General features: G+C 37.5%; 1 protein-coding gene across 1 annotated transcript in view; it reads left to right on the plus strand.

Annotated features, from left to right (window-relative positions):
- The window catches only part of LOC126267092 (protein eyes shut), a 275,518-nt gene that overhangs the window by 129,627 nt on the left and 120,891 nt on the right, over positions 1–25,000 (plus strand). Inside the window, exons 8-10 of the mRNA XM_049971959.1 lie at positions 7,045–8,026; positions 14,239–14,552; positions 19,939–20,155. Coding sequence (XP_049827916.1) covers positions 7,045–8,026; positions 14,239–14,552; positions 19,939–20,155 — 1,513 coding nt within the window. The remainder of the gene's footprint in view (positions 1–7,044; positions 8,027–14,238; positions 14,553–19,938; positions 20,156–25,000) is intronic.

Here is a 25,000-nt window from a genome sequence, read left to right on the forward strand (position 1 = left end):
TTACTATACAATTGTAACAACATAAGTGAAGCAATCATACTTGATCTGAATTGTCCGATTAATGGTAGACTGTTTCAGGATTCTGTCACAATTGCAACTGCATTAGCATGCTTGTGAAAAGATATTGCATAAAACCTGCTGTATTTTCAGAAAAGAGCTAATTTTAACATGGCAACTAGATAAAGAGAGAAAGGTGCACAATACAAGTGAATATAAATCAGTCCCACTGTTGCAGTTTCAATGTAATCCTGAACTCATTGCGTTTTTAATAATAAATGATTGACTTTTCAACTTCTCAGTTGTACTGGCGTAACCTATTAATGTGGTCATTTGTAGTCTCACTAGCTGTAGCTTAGAAGTTCTGCATAATAGGCATTTGTGTGAAGGTTTCATCAGTAGAACTGTAACTCCCCTAGTTTGCCATCCCATCCACAAGAGAGCCCACGCCAATATCATTGTCATCTCCCTTACTGCGCCTTCCGTGCAACTGGGGGCCAAGTAATATAGTATGCACTCTACAGAATTCCCTGTGTAGTGAATATAAGATATGCAGTTTTTTTTAACGTTTCACATGTTCCATTCAGATAGAACTAAACACAAAAATTCCCTGTCAGATTTTCTGTTATCTTGCAAATATCTTAGAATTAGTAGCTCATAAAATTCTCTTATAGAAACTAAGATGGTGTGGGCTTAAAACCATTCCCCTTGCTTGGATTGAGCAATACCAACAAACTCTCCACTCCTGATTCTTTAAAGCAGGGGCAGGCAAACGTAGCACGCGGCTCATGAGCACACAGCACTGCACGTGTGCTGCTCACGTGCAATCGTCGAATGGGGCAGTGGCGACAGCCCCCAGGTTGCGGCAATGTAGTACCAGGCTAAGCTGCGGACATTGTAGCGAAGCGACCACTACGTAGTGAGTGTTGTATTTCAAGAACCGGAAAATGCAGAGTGAATCAAGGAAACACAGAAGTGGAGATTTGCTATCTTTTAAAAAGGAATGGGAAAATCATTTTTTCTTTGTGCAAAAATGTGAAAATTCTAAACGTAAAATATGTGACAGTATTCTCGTTGGTCAGTGGAAGTTTAATATTGAATGCCATTATAATAAATTTCAATATGTTACCATACTTAGCGCAATAAAAGAGGAATTTCTCAAGCGATTTGGGGATATATCATACTTATACCAAGGTTTTAAATAGTTCTCGAGACAATTTGCTGTTTCTGTAGTTGCTAATGGAATTAATAGATCTATACTGTAGATTCTATAGCGTAGTTCTCGTATGAGAGACAAGTTCCTTTTGGCAAGACGTGTAATAGATTTTTTATCACGACTTTCCACAGCAAGAGTTTCCTCATCTCCATCGTGAAGCTGCGAAGATAGTATGTTTGGCTCGCCATACGTTTGTGACAGATTGTTTTCTGTTATGAAAATTAATAAGTCTCGGTTAAGAGCAAACATCAGTAATGAAAATTTACGTAACTGTTTGTGTTTGTCTGTATGTAGAAATTTTGTTCCAGACATTAGACGTATTGTAAACTCCACCTGTGATATTTAAACACAACATATCGTAGGTAATAGGTACACTTTCAAACCGTGATTTCTTTCAAGCACTCGTATTAACCTTATGCCTTCATTCAATAAAGCAGGCCAGGAAAAACAACGCATTACAGGGGAAGTAGCGGAGACACGGTATGGTGGAGACAGGAGAGAAGCGGGTGGCCAGCTTGCCCCTGTGTTCACAGAACACCTGTTTACTGCACACGTGCAAGTGCACCGCACACGTTCAGGATTCCTGCCTGCCCCTGCTTTAAAGAATAGAACTCCCATGTGTAAAACAGTTTCAGACATCTGATTACAAACAAGTTATTGTATCGGATATTTGACATTAAGCATGGAAATGAGAAAAAAATTTAGAAATAGTCTGAAATTATGTTGAACTTTGTAAGAAATCACTAGTCCTTTCATTAAGAAACACTTGATGAATACAGACTGAATAATTTGCACTCTGTTTTAAGCGAAGCTAATTTTTCACACATCTCAGTGTTTATGACATCATATCTCTTGAACTATGTATTGTACAATGATATAATTTTATAGATATCTTAAGTGTTACATGCGGATTCAATCTGAAAAAATGTGTTGCTATTAGAGATTGCAGTAAAGAAGTAATAAATTGAAATGTCATACTTGATGGTAATGTTTTTCTCCATGCATAGCAAAATTATGAGGATTAAAAAGCTAGAAATTATGTGTGAAGTGTGTTAGAAGTTGTCAAGTGCATTCATTCTCAAGTATAGTACTGTATGAATGTAGTCTGGGAAATTTGTGCATCATTAACTATGCTGTTTCAAGACATATACAAAGTTTTTAACCATTATATTTGTCTCATCATGTCGAACCTTAAACATATTATTATGCCTCTTAATGTATAGGTTCTGAGAGCATTTTAAATTTGTAAATTCATCAATAATTATATTAAATATTGAAAATCACATGTTTGTTGCCCCTGGAAGCTATTAGATAGTCAACTTGCAGCTGTGACAATGAACCATGAACCGGGTAAGCTGTTGAGTAATATAGTTGCTAACAACAGAAAACAAAGCATCACATTAACAAATTAGCCCATAGGAATCAAACTATATTCGAGAGGGGAAACATTAAATACTAGTGTGTGACACATTCCTGTTCTTGCCCTGCATAAATGATTTTCCTGTCTAGGGTTTTGCATGAAGTTTTATGTTCTGGTGCAAGTTTATTTCAAGTTGCTGATATGTATTAGACAGGTAATCCACAGTTTTGAAAAGCAAAGTAAAAGAGTCATTCCTGCAATTTATCAGAATCTTTGGACTTTGGGAATGTAAATTCCATTTAAAAACTGCACATGTTAAAAATTTTCAAATTCACAGATGGCTGATAGTAGTCTTTGAATTCAGTAAAATTACATAAATTGCAGTAAGAAGTGGTAAAAAAAATGCAGCTGAGTAATATAAAAAGAGGAGGACCAGTTTTGTCTTTTTTTTTTAAAGTAATGCTTTTCTGCTGATATACACATGCATCCAAGGTAATCTAGAGGTAATTTCCATAATTATCAATGTTAGTAGGTTAGCAGCAGTCATAATGTGTTCTTCCTGTTAGTGTACTTTATGAAAGTTGCCTGCAGTTGCTATAATGTATAATTTGAGTGCTTCCACATTCCTGAAGCTCTCCTTCATTTAATTTGTCCAGGAAATCATTAATTTAGTTTCTTTATATGTATAACGTAGGGCAAGTCAGGGCTAAAATAGTAAATTTATGATTACAGTAGTCATTGAGACTAAATGATGAATACAGTAAGAGTACATAATAAAATAAATCAAGATACTAGATTGTTTGTTCAAAAATGAAAATAATCAATTATTGATAGTATAATGTAAAGGTCAGGTGAAAAGATCTACTCACCAAGCGGCAACAGGGGAACACACACACAAAAAGATTTAACTTTCATTCGGAGCCAGTGGCTTATTGTTCTGGTGGATGAGTTGAAGGAGTCTTTCCTTCTCATCCCATCTGTAAGTCTACCCTGACGCGGGGCTCTGGGTTACATCTAAACTGTACCCCTTTTCCTACACCTCTCCAGTGCTTTTCTTTCACCCCTCTTCCTTTCCCTTCAACTTTTCCACCAGAAGCTCTGAAAGAGCTTGTGAAAGTTAAATCCTTTTGTGTGTGTGTGTGTTCCACTGTGGGTGTTTTTTTTTTTTTAAAAAAAAAAAATAAAAGATGGCATGGCAATGGAAGTGCAAAATATTTATAATCACAATAGCTATTAAATGAGACTACGTGATCAACGTAATGAAATAATATACTGTGAAATAATATGCAATTATAATGAAATTGGATAGGTAAAAATGTACTTGCCAAATGACAGCAAGAGATCACACATGTAAAGGTATTGAAATTTGCAAGCTTTTAAAGTTGGTGTCTCTTTCTTCTGGTAGGAGGTTTGAAGGGGAAGGAAGAGGGTTGTAGGAAAAGGACTGGTGAGGTTTATGAAACGGTGTGTAAAAAAGTCAGAGGAGACTTAACCGGATGAGTTGAAAAGTAAATACTGATAATACATCATTGTACAGGGTGATTCAAAAAGAATACCACAACTTTAAAAATGTGTATTTAATGAAAGAAACATAATATAACCTTCTGTTATACATCATTACAAAGAGTATTTAAAAAGTTTTTTTTTCACTCAAAAACAAGTTCAGAGATGTTCAATATGGCCCCCTCCAGACACTTGAGCAATATCAACCTGATACTCCAACTCGTTCCACACTCTCTGTAGCATATCAGGCGTAACAGTTTGGATAGCTGCTGTTATTTCTCGTTTCAAATCATCAATGGTGGCTGGGAGAGGTGGCCAAAATGCCATATCCTTAACATACCCCCATAAGAAAAAATCGCAGGGGGTAAGATCAGGACTTCTTGGAGGTCAGTGATGAAGTGCTCTGTCTCTCTGTCTTAGCATCAACTGACGCTGACACCTAGTCAACAGCGCCTCAAGTGAACAAATGTACAACTAAATGAAACTTTATAGCTCCCTTAATTAGCCGACAGATAGTGCTTAGAACTGCCTTTTGTCGTTGCAGAGTTTTAAATTCCTAAAGTTGTGGTATTCTTTTTGAATCACCCTGTATTATTAATAATATTTGATAAATCAGGTTTACTTATTATGATGTTTCAGAAATCCAAAGACAGAGCAGAAGCAGTGTTCAAGCAAAAACTGTTTCAAATTTATCTTAAATGTACTTCATCTATATGCTTTTTAACTAAGAAGGCAGATGATTGTATAACATAACTCCAGTACATTATACTCCTCTTTCGCATAAATTTGTACTTACTGTACTTGTTTATGTGTAGATTAAACTTCTGCCTAATTTCATATGCATGTAACTCATAGCTATATTTGAAGATTTTTTGTTTTTTGAAATGCTCAGTTTTCCAAAAATTAGTATTTTGCGTATATACAAACGAGGCAGAGGCACTACTTTCAGACTTTTTTTATTAGGGAGTCTGCAGGAATACTTCCATTTAGTGTTCCTTATCATCCTGGTAATCTTTTTCTGTACTTTAATTTTTTTAATTGCGGAATTCCCCCCAAAAATTATTTGGTACATCAGTAGTGACTGTATGCTGCCACAGTACATTGTCACCGCCAGTGAGCAACATGTGGTTTGAGTGAGAATCCTAATAGTGTACATAAGTGTATTCAGTTTTTATTTATTAAGGTGCAACTCCCACTTCAGATCCTCCTGAAACTGCATACCAAAAGATTATGTATGGCTTACATTTGAGAGATTTTTTTCTTCAGTGGTGAAAACAAGGTTTGCAAGATGGAGATTTTATGTGGTGTAGGTGAACCACTGTGCAAAACTGTGCATAACTGATGTTGTTTTCCTGCAGATGTTCCTCACTGTTTGAGTTAATTAAAATATTAATGTCATCTGCAAAGACTATTCCAATTCCATAATGTCAGTCAGGTCATTTACATACAGCAGAAATAGGACAGGTACCAGAACTTTTCATGTTTTGTTGCCTTTGTATATTATTTCAGTAATCTGTTGACAGTTGTTGAGTTACGTACATCCAGTTGCAGTATTGACTTGTGAATTCCAGCCTTCTGTAAGTGATGAGCAGCAGTCAGAATGGGTGGGTGCATGAATCAGCCTTTCAGACTGATCTCCAGTTACTTAACTTATGCATTCATTACTTAGTTTATGCAAGGGAATGGAATGGTCAATAACATCAAAGGATGTAGTATACTGTCTAGTTTATTGCGCTAGCTGTGGTGATAGCATACACCCACTGAATATTTATTAGGTAAATCCCTTTATAATTTTAGACGGTTCCTCCAGTGCTGTTGGATACCTGAATAATATATTTCCGTGAAGTTTATGATTGGGCTGGATTCCCTTGTTGTCTGTCTGCTTGTCATTATGTGTATTTATCAGGTGCTGTAATCTTTTTAAGAAATAACATGTACAAGGTCCACCCCTTTGGTCAATATCAGAAAAATTTATTGTGATTTGCTTTAAATGTAAAGGCTGTTCCTATAGCTGCACAGGCTGTAGTGCAGGGCTCAGCACAGTTGAATAGTGAAGTAAGTATGCAAAACTTGCGTACAGTAGTCACCAATAGGAAGTGTGAGATGATGCTATGTTGAGGCACTCCTGTCTGCTACCAACTGTTGGCTTGCAGTGTGCTTCCATTTCTTGATTCTTGACATCCTAGCACAGATGGTACCACCAAGCCATTGGCTGCCTGACCGTCTTTCCCCTAAGTGAACCTTTTATTGAAGTGTATGCTCTTTTCTTTGGCCGGTTTCCTGCCATTTTTTCAAGTTCCTAACCTGGATTCCCACCCTCCCACCACCCTTGGTCCTTCTTGTACAAATAGTTGAAAGCACTGTCCTCTTGTCTGAGGTCAGTTAGTTTGTTATTATTCATAATCAGCTATATATTACTGTGATTAACTGATCTTACAGTTCTTTCTCTTTCTGTATTTTGACAGGTTCCTTTACTTTTATTTTGGAATTATTATTATTAATAACTTGTCTCAGTATTTGCTTTATATTCTGAAGTAGATAATAAAATCAGTACTAGTATTTTGCTTGGAGTGCTCTTACAATTTCCTCTCATTTATTGATGGTGTGAATGAATGAAATTATGAAATATGAGTTTAATGTTAAAAAGTTTTTTTAACTTGAAATTTATGCTCGTTTTTGTGAAACAAAAGGTTAATTTTAAACTGCATGAGTGATGTACAAGGCTCAGTGAATACTGCTTTGGTTCAGATATTTCAGGAGAGTTAGAAATGGTAACATTTTGTTTTGTAGTTTTTGCAATTGTGTAAGTTGATAGCAAGTAGTTTCATGCTCAACTATTAATAGTTATCCTTAGTTACTTCATATTATGAACAACCTTTGCAAATATGTGAAACTGTATCTTTCCAAATTCCTGCTTTGAGAAGGTAACCATATTCTATAGCTTAATTGTTTGTTTATTTGTTAACAGGTGCCTGAATGGTGGTACGTGCCTAGATGGTATTGATAATTTCACTTGCTCTTGTCCACCCAATCTTACTGGAAGAATCTGTGAGTGCCTTATAATTTCACCTGGGCATTTGAATTGCTCATTCATATTACCATCAACAAGTGAATTTCCTACACAAACTGCAACTGTGGCTTCAACTGAATATTTGACTTCAGCATTTTCTTCTGGCAGAACTGTACCTAAATCTACCACACTTACTGATGGAAAGGTTTCTCGCACTACAGCTCCAACATTCACAGAGACAGTATTACCTTCCTCATCTACTTTTTCATTTATGGCAGGCACTAGTTCAACTCATCCATCTTCTGAACCAATATCTTCATATTTTACATCATCAAGTGAAACAGTGGTGCCAGATACTGAACTTAGTACAACTACTGCAAAACAAATGTTTACAGATGTTACAGTGTACCAAGAGAAGTCTTCCAAAATTATACCACAGACTGAAAGTTCAACATTGACAAGTACTGAAATGTTAGGAACAAATATTACAACTGAGAAATTAAAACCAGTAAGTGTTCAGACATTGACTGTACCTTCATATACTGAAATGGTTAGTGAAATAGCAACACTTCCTTCAGTTGAAGAGAAGTCAACTTTAATACCACCAGATTATTATACAACGGGACCATTTACAACAGAAAAAGTAACACTGCCACCTCCTTCAGGAGAAACAGATGAAACAAAGAGCATATCTCTCACTTCTGTAGGTGTAGAAACATTCAGTGATGATATATTTACAGTACTGCAAACTGTGAAGACTACTGTTCCAACTTCAGATATAAGTGCCTTAGATACAACAGAATTTGAATATACCACTGCCACTCAAGTTATTCCATCTGCTGAGACAGAAGTGTACACATCAACTGCAAAAATACCAGACTGTTCCGTTACTCCTTGTCTCCATGGAGGAACTTGTACATATTTTGAAGGTTGGAGTCAGGTATGTATAAGTCTCTTTTCTTGCTTTGGAGTAGCATAAGTATCTTAAATATATACTGTTTATGATGTAGCACAAAAATACAAGATATGTGATGATAAAGAGAAATTAGTTTTAGCATGAAATAACAGCCATGCCTCAACTGTAATATTCTCTGGACAGTAAATTAAAGAGAGATTTAGCCATTGCGTACTCAGCACCAGTTATTCACCCTTAAGTTAGCATGTAAAGCACTGCTTTTAACGATGCCTAGCTGGTGTGGTAAATAAGGTATATGAAAAAAAGTAATGAGACTGACACACTACTAGCAATCTGGCAATGCTGTGTTGAATGCAGACAATGGAATATCAGAATTTAGACCTAATTTATGCTGTCAAGTTTTATGGTAAGCTTGGGGAATTCATGAGTGTGACCTCTGAAAAGCTGAAACAGGCCTATGGGAATATTCATTATTATAAGCACAAGCTTTTCACTGGCATAGTCATTTTTGGAAGGCTGGGAACATGTTGAAGATGAACCTCACTCAGGGGGGCCTTCAGGTTCAATACTGACGAAAATGTCAAATGTTTGCATGCTGTTCTGAGAGTGCTCCTCCAGGACACAATGTCAACCAAGTGTTTTACAAAGGTATCCATGAATGACTCAGTAAAAGGGTGAACTGAGTGGACATTGCAGAGAAGCGGATGCTGCATTATGACAATGACCCATGTCACACGGCCACTTCGATCGTGGCACTTTTGACATAAAAAGGCATTCCTGTTGTTCCACAGCCTCCCTATGGAACTGACTTGAGTCATTGTGACTTTTCCCTGTTCCCATAATTGAAAAATGTCTTAAAAGGATGTCGTTTTGGGACTCTGGAGAACAATCAAAAGAATGTGACTGACATGTTAATGGCCCTATCAAAGTCTTTCAGTGCTGCTACCAAGAATGAGAGTTGTATAGCTACTTTGAAGGGGCTAGTATTGTTGCTTGAAAAAAAATGAAACCTTTTTTTAAAAAATATCAGTCTTGTTAATTTTCTCTCACAACTCGTATCTTTTATCATCTGGCAATTTTTTAAAGTGCTGCACAGGAGAGAATGAAAAATTTGGAAATACTGTACTACTAATTGTTGTGCTATGTATAATTTAATTTGCAACATTATTGAAGCTAGATTTGTTTCCTGTGTCATATTTTAATGTCAAAATGTCCTTCTTATTTCTCTGTTGGTATATTAATTTTGAAAATATAAGAATAACAAATAATACAAAAACTCTTGTTGACAACGTTCTTTCTAATTTAGAATCTACAAAAGTAGAAATAAGAAGCATATTTAGGGATTTTGAAGAACAATGTTCTTGTGCTCAAAATTCCTCCTGTGCTATTGAAAGAAACCTTTTCTGCACGAAACTTTGAAGATTTTTTTTTAAAATCATCGAAGTAATGGGTCCTGGGCAGAACTGCTGTCAATAACAAATGCCAGTGATGCTTGTAATGCCTTCTTGTCAATCTTCATGGGACTAAGTTCTCATATGAAAACATTCACACATCCATAGCATACTGAATATGTTAGGAATAACAAGATGCTAGATTAAAATATAATTACCCAAGCAAAAATTATGAAAAATGGTAGCCTTATAAGACAGTCTGATGTATTGGATATTGTGAAAGTAGAAACAGAGAAGAATATGAGGATCAGGAAATCCGTCTCAAAAATACAGAAAACAATTTCTCCTTCTGACATTAAGAAAATTATACATTCTTTCAAAAATAAAAACTCATCAGCTTTTGATGGGATTTCCAATAGAGTAATGTAGATTTGTTCCCATGCAGTAAGTCCTGTATTACTTGAAATATGTAATGCATCACTAACTCAAGTCACCTTTCCAGAGAGATTGAAATATGCCATTGTTAAATCCCTCTATAAGAAAGGTGGTGATAGGGTAGATCTCAATAAATAGTGACTGTTGACATTATTTTCCAAAATTTTTCATGTAATGTATTCTGGAATAGTATTCCGCATGAGCAACAACAGAATTCTCAGTAAATCACAGTTTGTATTTCATTGAAGTTGTTCGTCTGAGAAAGCCATTCACACGGTCACTCACCAATTTGACAAGTGTTAAATAATAAAAAAATAGCATTGGTTGATATTATTAGCAACCTTTTCAAGACATTTGATTGTGAATCACAATATTCTTGTAGATAAAATGAGGTTTTATAGAATGATGGTCTAGCCAACTAATGGATAATGTATTATTTATCCAAAAGAAAGCAGAAAGTTGCTCTTAGTAGTCCAACCAAGCGTTTTGACAGGGGAATAATCATGTATGTGGTTCACAAAGGCTGAACCTTGGGCCTTTTATTATTTCTCATACATCTAAATAATCTTCTGTGTAATATATAAGCATAATTATTATTTTATGGGTGATATTAGTATTATAATTAATCCAAGCATACGTACAGAAGGAGCATACATACAGAAAGAGAAAGAATTAAAATTATCATTGACTGGTTTTCTGCAGTCCCTCTGGAAATGTGACAAGTGTCTCACTGTTGCATTTATGGGCCAAAATTACCCTCCAAACCTTGTCCAGAAACATATCTCCCATGCCTTGTCTCTATGGTTACATACCAGCTCTCACATACTCACTCTCTTGCTGCAAAGGAGCACATCTCTCATGACTCGGTATCACCCAGAACTGAAGCTACTGAATCACATTCGCCAACAGCATTTTGATTGAATGGCCACTGCCAAACTGTGGCTGAGAGACAGCTGAGCAACACAGTTGTTGAACATGTTTCCCAACGTGATGTCCTTAATTGGATGAGTTTTACAGCCTGTACCATCTGGATTCTTCTCACCAACACCAGCTTTCCTAAATTGTTCAATATATCCTTCATTCCTGTGAAACCCCCTGGCCTCACACCTACCCTCCCATTTCCTGCTCCCATTCCAGCACTACACACACCTTCTATCCCACCACCACACCTACTAGTCTTGTCTCCTTCTTTATGACTCTCCTCTCTCCACTTCCTTCCCTCTTCAAACTCCCCCTTCTCTCCTCCACAGAACAACCTTCCATCACTGCACTTAGCAACCTTCTCCTGTCCCCACCATGTCCCTGCCCACTCATACAGGCAGCACAGCATCTTCCCCCAACCCTAACCTTCCATCACTCCCTGTCCTCACCCTATGCTTCCTTCTTAAACCCAACACCCACACCAGTGTATTGCTGCTCACATCAGATGCAGTTACAGTCAGGCCTTACTGCCCATAGACGGTGGCCATGTCTGTGCGTGTGTGTGTGTGAGTTGCACTTGTGTGAATGTGTGTTTGTTTTCTTTTTTTTTGGAAAACTGTGTTCAAAAGCTTAATTATTTTAGCAGTCTCTTTCCTTGTGTCTGTCTGTGACTCTAATGCTTCCTCTATGTGTTAAGTTGCATTCTGTCCTTTCCATATTGTTGTTAACCCCTAGAAAGAATATGGTTTCAGGGAATTGTACAGATTCTTCTTATGAATGCTCCAGTGTACAATGTATAAACTAAAATTTTGTGTTTAACAATAAATTTTACAGTTGTTAATATATAAGAAACAGTGTTACAAATATGTTTATATTCATTAGATTGGTTGTGAATTACCTGAGACTATGAGTCTGACATACTTACAAATCAGTTTTCATAAAGATTAAGAACTCATCTAGAAAATACAATGAATTTTCAGTTAAAATTCTTTTTAGTTGGTTTGATAATTTTCAAGGCCGGAAAGGACAGATCCCATCTTCATATAGATAAGGCTTACTGGCCAATGATCTTCTTCAGTGTGGATGCACTCACATTGCTCAAACTCTTACGGGAATTGGTAGACTGACTGCTGTGAGTAATAAGTATAGTGGACAGGGGCACTACAATTGTAGTGTGTGGAGAGTAAGTTGGAAATGTGGGTCTCCCAGGGAGCATGCCGGAGATTAGACCCTGCAGTTGCATTACCCTCTGTGTGCTCGATGACTCAGTTGGATGGAGCATCTGCCTTGTAAGCATGAGATCCTGGGTTCGAGTCCCCACCGGCACACACATTTTCTACTGTCCCCATTGATATTTATCAATGCCTGTAAGCAGCTAATGGTCTGGGTTTAATTGTAATTTCATTCTTCAAGAGCTGCACAATCACCAATGGTATCTGTTCTTTCAGATATGTCAGAAAAAACAGATACCATCTTCATCTCTGTCATCTTTATGGTGAGCAGTAATCTATCTTTTCCTTATATTATTGATATTTCAATCGGGAGTTTCTGTTGTTTGACAAATTGTTCCTTGTTGGTCATATACAATTTTATCAACTCGTAGCCAGTTCCTCGAATACCGAAGTTGCACAACTTCTCAAGTAACATGGAGATATTGACACAGTGAAAAACCTTTTCAGGATCAAAGAACACACCAGTAATCTCTGTGACAGTAATTGTTTTACCTATTAACTCTACTGTGGTTGCTAAAGTAAACTTATTTTTCAAAAAAAGCCATTCTGATTCTAAAATATTGCAAGAACTGCAAATATGCACCGATAAAACTAACAGAATGTTTATCCCTCTCTCCTTTTCTTCTTGACTTCTGTCCTTCTAACTGTGCCACTCATTTACTATTGTAACAAGTCGTACTAGTACTTGGTTGCATATCATTTTCTTTGACTCTGTATTGTCCCTGAATCATCTCTTCATAGGCTTGCAATCCAATCAGTGATATTCAGTTGATAGTATTACTTCTTCATTAATTATTAATAGGAACCGCCACGTTTCTTAAAACTTGCTCTCCAGATGTTAACTATGACAATATTTAGATGTTGCTAAGCAGTTGGTGATCAGGGTATTATTGAGTTTCAGTTGAACACAATCTGTTAATATTAATTAGTGTTCAAAATTCTTTGCCATCTTTAGCTTTTTGTAGCATGTCAACTCACTTAACCACTCTTCTACCAACACAATGAATGCAATACAAATAGCTAATGAAACTTCAGTCACCAGTTAATCATTTATTCCTTGTTTTTTTCCCCACCAAGAAAATTTGAATTGTCTTCTGTGTTAGTGACATCTTTCTTTCTTGTCTTATTTCTTTTCTTTCAAAATTAATTCTTCATTTGATTAAATGCTCATCAGAATTATATCAGGTCCTGTCACAGTCATCATGTATGATGGAATGCCTGGGCTTCAGGGAAGCCTCTTTAACATATGAGAAAATATTTAAACTTGTCTCTCTTTGACTAACTTTTGATCCATGTGCTTTGCTAAGGTCATCAGACATCTAACATTCAGTAACTGTAACTCAGACATAGATTTCATAGCAAACTTTGCCTCTGAAAGAACTGTAGAGCTTATAGTGTACTCCAAACTGCAATACAATGGTAAAGTCTTCACATACTTAAATTTATTAAGCAAAATGTGTTGCTTCATCATGGTCACCTACATAGCTATAGTACCATAGATTATTCTTCATTATATCTCCTAACAGAGGAAAATGTATATCATTAAACAGTACTCTGTCAAAACAATATCCATAGCTGAACATTGTCTACTTGGGATTCCATGATAGTCTGGAGCCAGGGAGATGCTAGATATGTACACCTGTCTGCTACTGCTATCTTGGCCATGCACTGTCACATCTCCATCACTCAGAGATCTCTAGAACATCATCCGAACATACTACCAGCAGTAGTTGTTCTAATGTGAAATCAATCTACATTTAATTGTTCAAAATGACTTTTAATGTAAGTTCTTCATGCCACCCTGACGTAGGAGGTGGCATTTGGATTGTAGTTTATAGCTGCAAATTCTCACCCTCACGGCATATTCTGTGTGTTTTATTTTATGTGTATATACATATATTATTATTTACATGACTATTTCCTTATAATGAATTTACATAAGTTTTTCATGTGCAGTTGGAGAAAACTATTCAGTATTTGTTATCCACAGGTGTATAAATAAATAAACAAAATAAATAAATCTTATATTTTTCCTTCTGTTCAAGTTAACATCTTACTTTAACAACACTTCATAAGAAGACTATGTAGTAACATACAGTGTTCTCATAAACTGCACAGATTTTTGCTGTTATTTTGTAAAACTATTCAATTTACTATTCAGAATGATTCAAAATTTTCACTTTTTAATATAAGGTAGTGGAAGTATGGTATAATAAAATAAATTTGATTTAATATTGAGCTTTTTCTCATGTTTCAGTGCAAATGTAAGTCTGAATGGACTGGGCCTCTATGTGAAGTGTACACAGGAAATGATACAGTCGCATTCAGAGAGCATTCATTCGTTACACACCACCTTATTGAAAAAACAGGTGCCAAAATTGAAGTTCAGGCACGAACACTAGTGCTGAGTGGTATTCTGCTGCATGCTCAACTTACATCAAATGTTTATATGGCTGTTTACATTGAAGATGGATTACTCAATTTCCAGTTCTCTTGTGGAGTTCAAACCATGCTTTTCACAGAAGTCCGAAGTCTGGTTAACAATGGATATGATTTAAAAGTGCAAGCAATGTGAGTAAAAAATTAGTTCAGAGACATCTGTACTATGTAACAATGAACGTACAATTATATAAAGTTCAACATTTTATTTTTACAAAAAGTAGAATACTTTCATACAGAATACAACATGAGTCAAGAATAAGGTTAGAGGTTTCTCGAAACACAATGATCTGTGTAATTTTTGGTGTGTTGAATCACACACATAGTACATAATGACATAACCAAAAATATAAAAATAACTGTCAGTTTAGAAAATAAAGGGAAAAGTCCTCCTTTATGGCTTTATAGACCATCAGTTAGTCATTTTGAACTACATGTGCAGAGAGTTGATAACTTAGTCCACTCAGTCAGTCACTTACTACTTCTACACAAGTTAGAGAGGTATGGGATTGTGGACAGGGCATTGACATGGTTCAAATCTTATTCGTCACAAAGAAAACAGAGAGTTATTCTAAATTCAAATGGAAAAAAATCATTCTTGGATTGGGAACACTTTTCTACAGGGGTCACACAGGGCTCAATTTTAGGTCCTTATATTTTCAGCTGTACATAAGTGATTTACCTTTAAACATTGATGTTCACTCTCTTTTATTCGTAGATGAGACCTCGGTTTTAATTGAAAATGACAATTTAGAAAAATTTCATGATACTGTGGAAAATATAATGGGAGACCTAGAATTATGGTTTCAGCACAATGGATTAAAACTCAATGTCACAAAAACACAATTAGTGCAGTTCAGCACTAAAACATCACCAGCATCTACCATAAAAATAGTGCAGGGTGATCAGGAAATGACTGAAGCAAGTTATGTAAAATTTCTAGGTCTAAACCTTGACAAAAATTTAAATTGGAAGGCACATGTAGACTTCTTAGCAAACTAACTAAACAGCCTAGCTTATGTGATGAATGTCTTATCTGGTCCCACTCTGATGGACACCAGGAAGATAGTCTGCCACAGCTACTTTGAGAATATTCAAAATGGAATAATTTTCTGGGGATACTCTACGAACAGCCCAAGATTACTTATACTTCAAAAGAGAAACATAAGAAACATGTGTTTAATCCAAAAAAAGAACATCAAGTTGCCCATTATGTAAAAAATTAAAAATACTAACCATTCCTTCTGTGGACATCTATAAAATTTTTATTTTTATATGTAAAAATCAAAACTCACTTGACAATTTTCATTTCAAACACAATTACAGTACTCATCACAGAGACACAGCTTCAAACTTTTCTCTCATAAGTTAAAACTCTACACTCAAACACCATTGTACATTGGATTAAAAATTTCCAATAAATTAAATAACATAAATCTTTTAAATATGTAGTTTGACCTACTAAACAGATTGGTATTTAATACACTAGTGGAAAAATGTTATTATTCAATTAAAGAACTCATGCAGGACAGTATGGCAATTTGGAAAGAAAAGAAATAATAAAGATTATGTATTGTGTAATAAATTGTTAATATATTGTATAAATTGTATTGCAAGCTGCAAAATGAGCATAAGTGTTATACAAGTTCTTGTTAAATTGTTCATGTGTAAAAATACAGAAATGCCTGCTGAACTATGTTAATTATTGTAACCTTATTTTTTTAAAATAGTAAGCTAATGTGTCTCCAGAACAAAAATCTTTGATTTGTAACTGTGCGTTATGAGATGAATAAACTACATTCTACACATTCTACTCTCCCAGGACAAGAAATATGCAATGCCGTATTTGAACAATAGCTCATAGGGTTCAAATTTGTATAGGCTGTGGCAGATGAAATCATTCTTGTCTTCTAAAATTGTTTGGATTTTTCTTGATAAATTCAAATTGTGTGCTGGACTGGGATTTGAACTGAGAACTTTGAATTTCATCATGTTCAGTGATGTTACTGGTTGAGTTTTGGCCTTTCCACAGAACTTCACTTCTGCAACTGTCTCTCTTCTACTTTCCAAAATTCACAGGAACTTTCCTGTATATCTTGCTGGAAGAAAATATATTGCAGAGAAATTGTCTCATCACAGCCTAGGGTTTGTTCCCAGAATTAATTGCACTCTGAAGCGGAATGTACGCTGTTTTGTAATTTTCTGCTGGATTAAAACCATATAGCATGCTGGGATTCAGATTTGGAACCTAACCTTTTAAGACTGAAGCCTTCAGTGACTGAGGTATCCCAGTAGAGCTCTTTACTCACCTTCACAGTTTGAATTTTGCCAGTACCTATGTTCTACTTTTCGAGCTTCTCTGAAGCTGTGTTGCAGACATTGCTGGACTACCAATTGTGGATGAGGTGATGATGTGCAGGATTGATGTAGCCACAGCTTATGGGGCACACAGTTTTAATCTACGAAGAAGATTCAAAACAGGACACATTCTGGTGGGGAGTGAAAGGTTATGTAATTCTGGAGTGGTCATATAGCTTGTTAAATTTAATCTGGACCCCTCTCCCCCAATAAATCACTTTATGTGTCTTCATGCAGAAATAATTATTTAGCAATGATAATTGCATTACGTCACAGCTGCAAAATACTAACACGAATTCTTTACAGACGAATGGAAAAACTAGTAGAAGCCAACCTCGGGAAAGATCAGTTTAGATTCCGTAGAAATATTGGAACACGTGAGGCAATACTGACCCTACGACCTAGCTTAGAAGCTAGATTAAGGAAAGTCAAACCTACGTTTCTAGCATTTGTAGACTTAGAGAAAGCTTTTGACAGTGTTGACTGGTATACTCTCTTTCAAATTCTAAAGGTTGCAGGGGTAAAATACAGGGAGCGAAAGGCTATTTACAATTTGTACAGAAACCAGATGACAGTTATAAGAGTCAAGGGACGTGAAAGGGAAGCAGTGGTTGGGAAGGGAGTGAGACAGGGTTGTAGCCTCTCCCTGATGTTATTCAGTCTGTATATTGAGCAAGCAGTGAAGGAAACAAAAGAAAAATTCGGAGTAGGTATTAAAATCCTTGGAGAAGAAATAAAAACTTTGAGGTTCGCCGATGACATTGTAATTCTGTCAGAGACAGCAAAGGACTTAGAAGAGGAGTTGAATGCAATGGACAGTGTCTTGAAAGGAGGATATAAGATGAACATCAACAAAAGCAAAACGAGGATAATGGAATGTAGTCAAATTAAGTCGGGTGATGCTGAGGGAATTAGATTAGGAAATGAGACACTTAAAGTAGTAAAGGAGTTTTGCTATTTGGGGAGCAAAATAACTGATGATGGTCGAAGTAGAGAGGATATCAAATGTAGACTGGCAATGGCAAGGAAAGCATTTCTGAAGAAGAGAAATTTGTTAACATCGAGTATAGATTTAAGTGTCAGGAAGTCGTTTATGAAAGTATTTGTATGGAGTGTAGCCATGTATGGAAGTGAAACGTGGACAATAACTAGTTTGTACAAGAAGAGAATAGAAGCTTTCGAAATGTGATGCTACAGAAGAAAGCTGATGATTAAATGGGTAGATCATATAACTAATGAGGAGGTATTGAATAGGATTGGGGAGAAGAGAAGTTTGTGGCACAACTTGACTAGAAGAAGGGACTGGTTGGTAGGACGTGTTCTGAGGCATCAAGGGATCACCAATTTAGTATTGGAGGGCAACGTGGAGGGTAAAAATCATAGAGCGAGACCAAGAGATGAACACACTAAACAGAAACAGAAGGATGTAGGTTGCAGTAGGTACTGGGAGATGAAGAAGCTTGCACAGGATAGAGTAGCATGGAGAGCTGCAGCAAACCAGTCTCAGGACTGAAGACCACAACAACAACAACAACAACAACAATTGCATTACATTTTAGCTTGTCGTATGTTGAGAATTTCATTTCATCTGTAGAATAAACAAGGGAATAGAATGAAGTGGTTTGGATTTGTGACCAAGAATTTTGTTTTACCGCCCAAGAACACACAATTGAGAGCTTCAGCTGTTGATCTCTATTTAGAATCAAAGAAAGTTAGAATGTTGTTCTGGCTGCATGCCTTGACTGCAGTAATTTCTTATTATGAGCTGTATACATGTTATGGTTATGTCCTGACAAAATCAGAGGTGACTGTGTCCACCCTGTTCTGTCACTTTGAGTTCCTTGATGCCTGCCTCAGGACATACCCTGCCAAGTGATCACTTACTTTAATCAAGTTGTGCTGTAAATTTCCATTTTCCCCATTTGATTTAGTACCTCCTCATTAGTTCATTGATCTACCCATCTAATCTTCAGCATTCTTCCATAGCAGTGTATTTCAAAAGCTTCTATTCTTTTCATATCTGAACTGCTTATCATCCACATTTCACTTCTGCAGTCCATTCAAAGCTACACTCAATATAAATACTTATTAATACTAAAGTTTACATTAGATGTTAACAAATTTCTCTTTCACAGAAATTCTTTCTTTGTTATAGCCAATCTGCATTTTATACCCTTTTACACCCTCAATGTACTGTGGCCATTGTTAGTTATTTTTCTCTCTAGATAAGAAAATTCATGAGAGAAAAAATAAGCAACTCCAAGAATTCCAAAAGCTCTGATGGGAAGTCAGTACTGAGCAGAAAAGAATAGGATGAAAGGTGGATGGAATATGTAGAACAGCTATGTAAGGGAAGCATTTTAGCTGAATATGGCAACTAAACTGTTGTATAGCCACATTAATTACTGCAATCAACCACAGACTTACATGCTGCTCACTTCAACACCAAGAACTCAACAAAGTATTTAACACTCACTCCCTGACAGACTTGTTACTCTCTTCTTATTGCACTTTTCTTTCTTGTCATTCTCCACCTTATCTATCCTCTGTTCTGATATTGTTCTTCCAGTTTGACTGTAATCCCCCCCCCCCCTTCTCCCCCAACACTCTCTTTCTATCTCCCCCCCCCCCCCCCCCCCCCACTCTCTTTGTCTGTTTATCTGTCAACCCAAGAAACGAGAATGGACAATGACTTGTCACTTTCTGTGTATTATCTTTATAATGATACAAAATGTGGAAGAATATCAGGTTCATCCTAACATTTATGGTGATACCCATTCTTTTCCTATATCATTTATTTTTTAAAAAATCCTTAAAGTAGGAGGTTTACTTTTTCTCCATTATTTACATGCTTGTCTGTCTGACATTTATCACTTCTGTTCTAGTATTTAGTAAGTATTAGTTTTCTGTCTGTTGCATTTATAGTGATACTCGGTCTTTTTAGAAGGTATTACAATAAAAATGGAAATAACTGATACATATATAACTTAATCAACATCACTGGTTATGATTCAGTGTGTTTGTTCTTAAGCACTTACATTTATTTTTCTATTTACTTAATAAGTTTTAAATATATTTATGATGTTGTCAAGTAAATTATTTGAACAGCCTATGAAAAATGGAATTTTATAAGTCTTTAAAAGAACAAAATTATTTTCAGGCTTGAATTACTGCCTTACAGCATTGTTCCTCAGCACTGCAATGCATACTTACGAATTAATGATTCACTTGCCATGAGTGGAGAACAGATAGCTGCAACTTCTCAGATTGGCAAAACAGTGAATGTATTGTACTTAGGAGGATTCCCTGCAGAATATTCTGATCTCAGTGAAGTTCAGATGAAAACTGGATTCATCGGTTGCATGCATGGCCTTATGGTACTCATTCTTTACCACTAATTTTTAATTATATAGAAAGGAGACTCTTTATTCAGATAATATGAAATGTTTGTGCCTGAGTTTTCCCACTATATATTTAGAACAATTTATCATATTCTACAAAACCTTATTTGTTGATTTAGTTACATTAGAAATGAATACTGGGATTTTTCTCAGGCAGTGTGAAAACTTTGGTAAAGTCTATCACCTCAAAATCTTAACCTTGACCTTTCTTTTGTACAATACAGTGTCAAAATTTTTTAACAATGTAAAACAAAATTCAGGTTCAGTCAATGAAAATTATTCACTATTTTATTTGACACTCAAAACTGTGTTTTTGTTTGATTAATTTTCATTCTTTTTATGTGTCACTATTAAGAAGACTTGAACATGAAAATCTGTGTAAACAGCACATGAATAACAAGATATTGCTTCACCTTATGCTAATATACTGAAGAATACACTGTGTTCAAAACATAATGTTGGAACTAACTTTCACTTCGTTTGTCACTGCCAAGCAAGATCTAACTTGGACCATCCATAGACACAGTTGCTGCAGTATAGTAAGAAGGTAACTGAAAAAAATATGTAACGAGATGAGCAGAAGTGACACTTTTATTCAAAGACAGTAATTACTCTTCAGTCGCCATGATTATGATTGTCCCCTGGACGTTTCGAAAGGACAGCCATGGCTCTTAATAGGATGTGTAATCACCACGGGCGGTAATGTGTGCTCTGAAATATGCCACCACGCTGACCAGAAGGTTGATGTTCTTGTGGTTGGGCATTGCATTCCTCCACCAGCATGGTTGATGACTGCTGTATCATTGTTGGTGCATGCGGATGTGCTGCAACACAAATGCCCAATACACCAATGAGATTTTAGTTGGGAGAAAGGGCAGGTCTTTCCATTCACAAAATATCCTCTCATTCTTAGAGCTCCTCCACTTGCACTGTTTGATGTGTTTGCACATGCCTACACACCCCTGAAAAGATGCACTTGAGGAAGAAGTACAATGACATAGTAACATGTCATGGTGATTGTACCATGTTCAAAGACGTAGAGGACGGTACACCCATGCAACATTATTCATACCCTCACCATAACACCTGTAGCACCAAAACTATCATGTTTGACTATGTTCTGGGTGCATTACATGTTCCTACCTCTCATTATATGAGGGTATGTCAACCACAGAGCATGCATTGCCATCCTTGGTGATGAGAAACTCTATTACGAACCATGGCCCTACTTTTGTAATGACCAATGGGCCATAATGAATTGTGATTTCTGTGTAATTATTGTCTTTGAATAAAAGTGTCATTTCTGTTTATCTCATTGTCTATTTCTTTCAGTTATCTTCTGTGCTATACGTAGCAGTGCTTTCTGTGTATCGCTCAAGTTTCATCCATCTATGTTTATTGGTAGTGATACATCATGCGAAAGTTACTTTCAGCCTTAAGTTTTGCACACCAGTGTACAAATGTCAATGCAACACTTTCTATTAGAGAGAGCAGTCAGGCAATTACTTTCCATACCACCAAATTTATTTTTAGCAGTCCTGTATGGTGTTAACAAGAGAGGAATCTGTGTTTTTGGAACAATTATGCACCATTGCTGTTTTGATTTTGACTTTGTACTATTTGCTTTCAGTGCTGATGACCTTATATATATATATATATATATATATATATATATATATATATATATATATATATATATAAAACAGAAAGAAACTTCCACATGGGAAAAATATATTAAAAACAAAGATTCCAAGACTTACCAAGCGGGAAAGCGCCGGCAGACAGGCACATGAACAAAACACACAAACACACACACAGAATTACGAGCTTTCGCAACTGGCAGTTGCTTCGTCAGGAAGGAAGGAAGGAGAGGGAAAAATGAAAGGGTGTGGGTTTTAAGGGAGAGGGTAAGGAGTCATTCCAATCCCGGGAGCGGAAAGACTTCCCTTAGGGGAAAAAAAGGACAGGTGTACACTCGCACACACACACACACATATCCATCCGCACATACACAGACACAAGCAGACATATTTAAAGGCAAAGAGTTAAATATGTCTGCTTGTGTCTGTGTATGTGCGGATGGATATGTGTGTGTGTGTGTGCGAGTGTACACCTGTCCTTTTTTTCCCCTAAGGGAAGTCTTTCCGCTCCCGGGATTGGAATGACTCCTTACCCTCTCCCTTAAAACCCACACCCTTTCATTTTTCCCTCTCCTTCCTTCCTTCCTGACGAAGCAACTGCCAGTTGCGAAAGCTCGTAATTCTGTGTGTGTGTTTGTGTGTTTTGTTCATGTGCCTGTCTGCCGGCGCTTTCCCGCTTGGTAAGTCTTGGAATCTTTGTTTTTAATATATATATATATATATATATATATATATATATATATATATATATATAAACAGAAAGAAACTTCCACATGGGAAAAATATATTAAAAATAAAGATTCCAAGACTTACCAAGCGGGAAAGCGCCGGCAGACAGGCACATGAACAAAACACACAAACACACACACAGAATTACAAGCTTTCGCAACTGGCAGTTGCTTCGTCAGGAAGGAAGGAAGGAGAGGGAAAAATGAAAGGGTGTGGGTTTTAAGGGAGAGGGTAAGGAGTCATTCCAATCCCGGGAGCGGAAAGACTTCCCTTAGGGGAAAAAAAGGACAGGTGTACACTCGCACACACACACACACACACATATCCATCCGCACATACACAGACACAAGCAGACATATTTAAAGGCAAAGAGTTAAGGGCAGAGATGTCAGTCGAGGCGGAAGTACAGAGGCAAAGAAGTTGTTGAAAGACAGGTGAGGTATGAGCGGCGGCAACTTGAAATTAGCGGAGGTTGAGGCCTGGCGGATATCGAGAAGAGAGGATATACTGAAGGGCGAGTTCCCATCTCCGGAGTTCGGATAGGTTGGTGTTGGTGGGAAGTATCCAGATAACTCGGACGGTGTAACACTGTGCCAAGATGTGCTGGCCGTGCATCAAGGCATGTTTAGCCACAGGGTGATCCTCATTACCAACAAACACTGTCTGCCTGTGTCCATTCATGCGAATGGACAGTTTGTTGCTGGTCATTCCCACATAGAAAGCATCACAGTGCAGGCAGGTCAGTTGGTAAATCACGTGGGTGCTTTCACATGTGGCTCTCCCTTTGATTGTGTACACCTTCCGGGTTACAGGACTGGAGTAGGTGGTGGTGGGAGGGTGCATAGGACAGGTTTTACACCGGGGGCGGTTGCAAGGGTAGGAGCCAGAGGGTAGGGGAGGTGGTTTGGGGATTTCATTGGGATGAACCAAGAGGTTACGAAGGTTAGGTGGACGGCGGAAAGACACTCTTGGTGGAGTGGGGAGGATTTCATGAAGGATGGATCTCATTTCGGGGCAGGATTTTAGGAAGTCGTATCCCTGCTGGAGAGCCACATTCAAGGTCTGATCCAGTCCTGGGAAGTATTCTGTTACAAGTGGGGCACTTTTGGGGTTCTTCTGTGAGAGGTTCTGGGTTTGAGGGGATGAGGAAGTGGCTCTGGTTATCTGCTTCTGTACCAGGTTGGGAGGGTAGTTGCGGGATGCGAAAGCTGTTTTCAGGTTGTTGGTGTAATGGTCGAGGGATTCAGGACTGGAGCAGATTCGTTTGCCACGAAGGCCTAGGCTGTAGGGAAGGGACCGTTTGATATGGAATGGGTGGCAGCTGTCATAATGGAGGTACTGTTGCTTGTTGGTGGGTTTGATGTGGACGGATGTGTGCAGCTGGCCATTGGACAGATGGAGGTCAACATCTAGGAAAGTGGCATGGGATTTGGAGTAGGACCAGGTGAATCTGATGGAACCAAAGGAGTTGAGGTTGGAGAGGAAATTCTGGAGTTGTTCTTCACTGTGAGTCCAGATCATGAAGATGTCATCAATAAATCTGTACCAAACTTTGGGTTGGCAGGCTTGGGTAACCAAGAAGGCTTCCTCTAAGCGACCCATAAATAGGTTGGCATACGAGGGGGCCATCCTGGTACCCATGGCTGTTCCCTTTAATTGTTGGTATGTCTGGCCTTCAAAAGTGAAGAAGTTGTGGGTCAGGATGAAGCTGGCTAAGGTGACGAGGAAAGAGGTTTTAGGTAGGGTGGCAGGTGATCGGCGTGAAAGGAAGTGCTCCATTGCAGCGAGGCCCTGGGCATGCGGGATATTTGTGTATAGGGAAGTGGCATCAATGGTTACCAGGATGGTTTCTGGGGGTAACAGACTGGGTACGGATTCCAGGCGTTCGAGAAAGTGGTTGGTGTCTTTGATGAAGGATGGGAGACTGCATGTAATGGGTTGATGGTGTTGATCTACGTAGGCAGAGATGCATTCTGTGGGGGCTTGGTAACCAGCTACAATGGGGCGGCCAGGATGTTTGGGTTTGTGAATTTTAGGAAGTAGGTAGAAGGTAGGAGTGCGAGGTGACGGTGGGGTGAGGAGTTTGATGGAGTCAGGTGAAAGGTTTTGTAGGGGGCCTAAGGTTCTGAGGATTCCTTGAAGCTCCGCCTGGACATCAGGAATGGGATTACTTCGGCAAACTTTGTACGTAGAGTTGTCTGAAAGCTGACGCAGTCCCTCAGCCACATACTCCCGACGATCAAGTACCACAGTCGTGGAACCCTTGTCAGCCGGAAGAATGATGATGGATCGGTCAGCTTTCAGATCACAGATAGCCTGGGATTCGGCTGTGGTGATGTTGGGAGTAGGATTAAGGTTTTTCAAGAAAGATTGAGAGGCAAGGCTGGAAGTGAGAAATTCCTGGAAGGTTTGGAGAGGGTGATTTTGAGGAAGAGGAGGTGGGTCCCGCTGT

The sequence above is a fragment of the Schistocerca gregaria genome, chromosome 4 (genome assembly GCF_023897955.1).
Source record: "Schistocerca gregaria isolate iqSchGreg1 chromosome 4, iqSchGreg1.2, whole genome shotgun sequence".
Classification (NCBI taxonomy): domain Eukaryota; kingdom Metazoa; phylum Arthropoda; class Insecta; order Orthoptera; family Acrididae; genus Schistocerca; species Schistocerca gregaria.